Here is a 5,862-nt window from a genome sequence, read left to right on the forward strand (position 1 = left end):
GGCGGTACCACATACTTGAAAACAGGAAGCATTTGTCATCACGATAGAAAAGACTTGATTTCAATACACAAAAGTCCATGATATCTTATGTGTAGTTTACATGAGCAGGTATTACTGCTACTGTCACCTGCTTTATCATGATTATCAGTTAAGAAACACCTGTCCTGGAGTTGCACAAAATCAGAATAGTAAAAGCAGAATGTGGGGAGGCAACGCAGAATTCATCTTAAGTTGTTGCCTCACATTCAACCAGACAATGAGCTGCTCTATTCAACCAGTGACTGCCTTGCTGAAGCCTAGAGTCTGTCTCCATTGCTTGCAGAAAGGCAGATTGTCTCAAGAGCTCTATGCTATTTTGGCCCTACTTGTACTTTATTTTGAAGGTGTGCAGAGACTTGGTAAGATGTCTAGGCCTTGTTTAGCAGGGTGGATTTTTTCCCACTAACATGCTAAACTTTTACATGGGTCCCACTGAAAAACAAGTGGAAACACATGAAATTACATCTGAACATAAGAAAACACTTTACTGCGAGGGCTGTGGAATCTCCGTCCCTGGAGTCAAAGCCCAACTGGACACAATCCTAGGCAACCTGTTGTAGCTGACCCTGCTTGAGCAGAGGGGTGGAGTAGGCAATCTGGAGATGTTGTTCCCCACTTCTACAATTTTGTGATTGATTCTGTGAAGAGCTCAATGACTCAAGGCAGAAAACGCTGCCCATAGGGTAGCTGGAGGTGAGAGAAGGAACAGGTCCCTTCAATATGTAGCTGTGCCATTTCCAAATAGATAATAAACAGCGTAACACTCTACATAAAACTACAGAGTGGAATGTTGATACAGTATTCTTAACAAGGTGTCACATGAAGAGACTTGAGTTTTTCACTAGAATGTGAAGCAGTATTTAGCTTTGTAGAGAACGTGCCTTTCATTAAGAGCATGCTGCACATTGGACAATAGAAAGCTGGTGGTCTATAGACTTCAAGGAGCTTCATCATGTGGGGTAGACTGAGAGGGTAAAGAGTGACATGAAACAGAATGGGCTTTTTTGCCATCCTTCCTCTTGTGAGCAGAAGGAAAAGGACACCAAATAGCTTAAAGGTATGAATGATAAGCTCAATGGGGTTAAGAGATTTCTCTAAGAAGAAACAAAGAGGCGTCATTGCTAGGATCAGCAGTCAACTCTTCCATCATTGTAATATGCTTTAATGCATTCATAGACTTTTTTGTTGACCTTAAATTTTAAACAACATTAAAATTAGTGTCTACATCCCAAATTTACAGATGAGTGAACTGAAGGACAACATCAGTCTGAGTTACGGCATTATACGGCAGTCCAGTGAAAAGAGTTCTAGTGGAAATGCATAGTAGGCTGCTTTTCAAGGGCTCTCACCAATGGTGGGTATTCCTCCAGACAAGGGAGAAGCTTCTGAGGAGGCATTATTTCCTCTTCACCCCCTCTCAAAAATATGTGAGATTAGAATTGCAGAACGTTTATTTCAGTTTTATACAGTCTACCTCCTCTGTGACTGGCATTGCACTTGTTCTCAGGTCTAAATCGGTGCTAGATTTGCTTCCATTGTATGTTGATCTCCATCTGAGCAACATGATCTTCTTGAAGTACTTCATGGTGTTATTTTTTACAGTTACAAAACACATGGTGTTTATCATGCTGTTACTCATTGCAATGCATTCAACTATGTAAAAAGCAGTAAGATAATGCTTCTCTTTCACAAAGATGGTGGGGAAAAAGTCACGGACAATTGTGAAGCCATAGAAAGGTGCCCAGCAGAGAACATAGGCAGTCAGGATGCACATCAGTACCATAACAGTTTTTCTTCTGCATCGAAGCCTCTTTCTGATCTGTTCCGTTTGAAATCCTGGTACGGTTTTAAACCAAAGCTCACGAGAAATCCTGGCATAACACAAGGTCATCGTAATCACAGGTGCAACAAATTCAATGCCAAAGATAAAGAGGAAGTATGATTTGTAGTACATCTGCTGATCAACGGGCCAAATTTGACCACAGAAAATTTTCTCCTGGTTTTTCACTATAAATAACACTGTTTCAGTAGCAAAGTATGCAGATGGGATAGCTACAAGTATGGAGACGATCCAGACCAAGGCAATTAGGAAGGTTGCTGTTTGATAATTCATGCGTGGTTTCAGTGGGTGAACAATGGCAAGATACCTGAAACACACAAATTCATTCAAAGTGAAGTCTGAAAAGCACTGTTAGTCAGAACACACTTCAAAATACAGTGGACAGAATTAGGCAGAAGGAAATTGCTGTCATTCTTAAGGAGAAAGCCTGACAAATTTGTCTGTGCGGAGAGTTAAGAACATTTTCCGAAGTAGCAGCCTAGAGCCAAGTTCCTGAATCTAGGCAGAAACTCTGGATTGACTGAAGGATTTGTTAGGACAGTGGGTACTTGGCAATCTGAAAATCTGAGCGTACATTAGAGTGTCTGAGGATGGTTTTAAGACCTCAGTCTTAAACCCTCACCTGTTAACAAGAGCAAACTGAAAAAGTTGCAATTTTGTATCACAGACTTTTCCTTTTTAACATGGATCATGTGTCTGGGAGTTACCAAAAGATGGGGAAGAGGAGGAAGAGAGAATATTCCTATCACTGACAAATATCTTCGCGGGACCTAGCACAATATGCAGGTGATGTCATATCTAGGACATGCCACGATATAGCATCTGGAAATTCTTTGCTGGACGGCACATACTCAAGCGAGAGTTTGAAATACGCAGTAATACACATCTACTCAGGTACAGGTAAAAAGGCAAACATGGAGAAGCAGGAAAATGTTTTCCTTAGGCAGAGTTGTATTTAAATATGCTTTTTTTACTAGGAGGTCAAACATACCTAACAGTGTTTCTATTATTTTCTTGGTATGCAAAGAGCTGAAGCTGATGAATGGTTACAGGTGAGCATGTTTTCAAGCCATCAGCAAAGGACTGTGTATCCATTTTCTGCCCATGCAAATTTTTGTTTCATCTGCTGGAGGTGGCAATTGCTAATTAGTCTTAAATACGCTGTGTTAAATAATACGCCAAACCATAAAACTTGAGTTAGGTATTTGCACTCCTTATGAGTGTAAAGCTGCAAGGTGCACTGCAGCGTTTCACAAAGAAGTGTGAAGAAATGGAAGTACATTACTTGCGAGATCCATCAGTTGCCCTTGGTTCAGTTGAAAAGGGGCTAGGACTAAATGGCATTCACTCTCTGATTTTCTGTTTGGAGTTTGGGGGGTGTGAGATTTTTTAAGAAGCTATAGATGTAAGAAGAGCTTATACTTGAGTACACTGTCCCAGAAAGATTAGGATATTTCTGTTAAAAGGAGATTTTTATCAGAGGCACTCCGGAGGTCCCAGTACAATTGTATTTAACACAAAGAATTGTTTCAAACAGTGGAATTTCTCATTAATTCAGAGGCTTTTTTATCTGTATATATTTTATATATAGATAGCATCCACAAGAGGCATTCATTCTAAAACAAAATGGAAAGTCAGTGGTGCTTTTCATCTGCCAGATCCCGGAAGCAAATAAATTGTTCATCGCTCTTAATAGTGCAGGCTAGATGTCAAGGGACAGCAGAATTACTCAGCCTCATTGTGGAGCTGATAAATGAATATTTTTAGATCAGGTCCTGTGGAAACAAGGTTGTGGGATAACATATGTGTATGCATTCGTAAGTATGCATATCCACTCAGCAGAACTTTTGTCTGGATGGGGTAAATCTCTACAAGAGAGTCAGGAGGGAGCTTTTGCGGTGGATTTTCCTGATTGTCATTGCTTACCACACTTTGGCTGTTACTGCAGAGCCATCCTGGAGCACTGAGTTCAGATTAAACTGCCCTGGAAGATGTGCTCCAGAAGCGTACGTAAAATGCACCAAGTACCCGTGGGTGTTCAGTCCAGGGGACCCAGCTAAAGCTACCCGCCCGCCCCCCCCCACAAAAATGTTTACAGCATGAACCTTGGACACTTAGCAAAAACTCTTGCTCTTCAGATCCTCTCCTTTCACATTGCATTATTTTCTAGTGTAGATGTGGCCTTAAATATGTGAAATTGCTACGTTTCATGTGAATAGACATCAAGGAAGATGGAAGAGAGCCCTGCTGGAGGGAAATCCTGTGGGACAGGCTTCCCCTCTCTACACAGGTGAGTCCTTTTAAATGATTTAAACATGGAAAGACTTTTGTTAGGAGCCCATTTTTTTTAGAGCCCGAAGTGAGTGACCCACATGGCATAACCAACATGGAATGGTTGATTGTTAAATCTATGAGCTTTCTCTCTGTTTACCAAGTCAAAAGCTCACAAAAAAAAAAAAAAGGCAGTGAAACCAAAAACAGTGTGTTCTTACAACAAACTTCAATGATTAATCATTTCCAGGGTTGTTTTTAAAGATGCCTGGGGAGATATGCTAGAAATCTGATTTCTTCGCAGGCATAAGGTCTGAATGACCCATGTTACTTCATCAACCTGGGATGCACTAGCAGAGCTTTCCAAGAAATTTTTTTAGAAGTTGAAAAAAATAAGTAACAGAAAATGGTAATGCATACATGATAGTATTTAGAAGCTTAACCCTGAGTCCTCAGCTGCTGTTGAAATGTTATTTTGTTAGACACTTATTAAGGATTTGTTTCATAGGAGCTGATTGTCCTTTACCCCACACCAGGCAAAACGTCTCTAAACTTCCTCAGAGTCTTTCCACATACTTCTGTTGACGTCAGGAACAGCTGAATCAGCCACGCACAAGATACATCTATACAACCATCAGCAGGGTTAACTGCTCCTGCGCTGTCGTTTGGATCAGGTGCCAAAAACTATGCAACATTAGACTAGAGTGTAAAATGGCAAGTGAGAGAAATTGGAAAAAGGGAAGGGAGGGGTGGGAATCATACAGTGTGTATATGCAGAGTGTATACAGAGTTGTATATTGTGTTTGTACATGAAAGATGACTTGTTTTGGTGGCTTTTCTGTAGAGAGTTTACGCTCCGGGTCTCTCGCTGTCTGTGAGTCAGTCGTGTCAGACTTATGTCAGCTTGAAGCTGATCCTCAGCGTCTGGGTCCGTCAAGATTCTGCGGTGCACAAGGCTAAGACAACAGGAGTCATAAGAAAGAATACAATTAAATTATATTGTTAAAATTCCTGGAGTGAGAGGCAGGCATAGAAATATCTCAGGACTGCAGCATAAAGCAGGTACTGTAGCAGGTGGATATCAGTATGTTCTGCTTACCTCGTTATAAAGGCTGTAGGAAAATCTCTGCTAAACTGGGTTGGTATAGCATTTTATCATTTTCTGCACAGTGCCATAAATGACCTGTTGGTGTTCCCTGGCTTGTTACTGTGCCATCCTCAGAGAGGTGTGTAAAGAAAGAGGAGAATAGGAGAGGAGAGTGCTGGCCACACTCACCAAGCATGCACTTCTGGGTCGGAGCGTCCAGCTAAGACCTCAGTACTATCAAATGGTTAATTTAATGATTGTTGGATTCTCTCAGTAGAGCACAACAGAGAATAAGAAGAACTCTATTTTGCAGGCTAGGTAGAAGTCTTATCTTTTACACCAGAACAAAAGCTGGGAGAAATACCTTAGAGGGAGAAAGAAATATCCTGTAAGGCAATAACCCTGTTGGAAACTCACCTGTCAAATTCTCTGTCACCAGTCAACTGTTTCTCTTGCTGAAGAGTATTTAGTTCACTGTTTATAGCAAAGGTTAGACTCGGGGTAGCTGTGTAGGCCAGTAGTGAAGGTTCCTTAGAGATGCATGGTTTGGATCAGGATTATATAGTGCTGATGAACACTCTCATCTGTGGATCTTTCTGATTTGTCTTTCTCTTTCTCCTCTTTC

At 41.0% G+C, this 5,862-nt stretch overlaps 1 protein-coding gene across 1 annotated transcript in view; it reads right to left on the reverse strand.

Moving 5' to 3' along the window:
- Positions 1 to 1,312: 1,312 nt before the first annotated feature.
- LOC104623343 (prokineticin receptor 2) overlaps positions 1,313 to 5,862 on the reverse strand; it is a 7,206-nt gene continuing 2,656 nt past the window's right edge. Inside the window, exon 3 of the mRNA XM_010290402.1 lies at positions 1,313 to 2,186. Coding sequence (XP_010288704.1) covers positions 1,490 to 2,186 — 697 coding nt within the window. The 3' untranslated portion in view covers positions 1,313 to 1,489. The remainder of the gene's footprint in view (positions 2,187 to 5,862) is intronic.

This window comes from Phaethon lepturus, unplaced genomic scaffold (genome assembly GCF_000687285.1).
Source record: "Phaethon lepturus isolate BGI_N335 unplaced genomic scaffold, ASM68728v1 scaffold15767, whole genome shotgun sequence".
NCBI lineage: Eukaryota > Metazoa > Chordata > Aves > Phaethontiformes > Phaethontidae > Phaethon > Phaethon lepturus.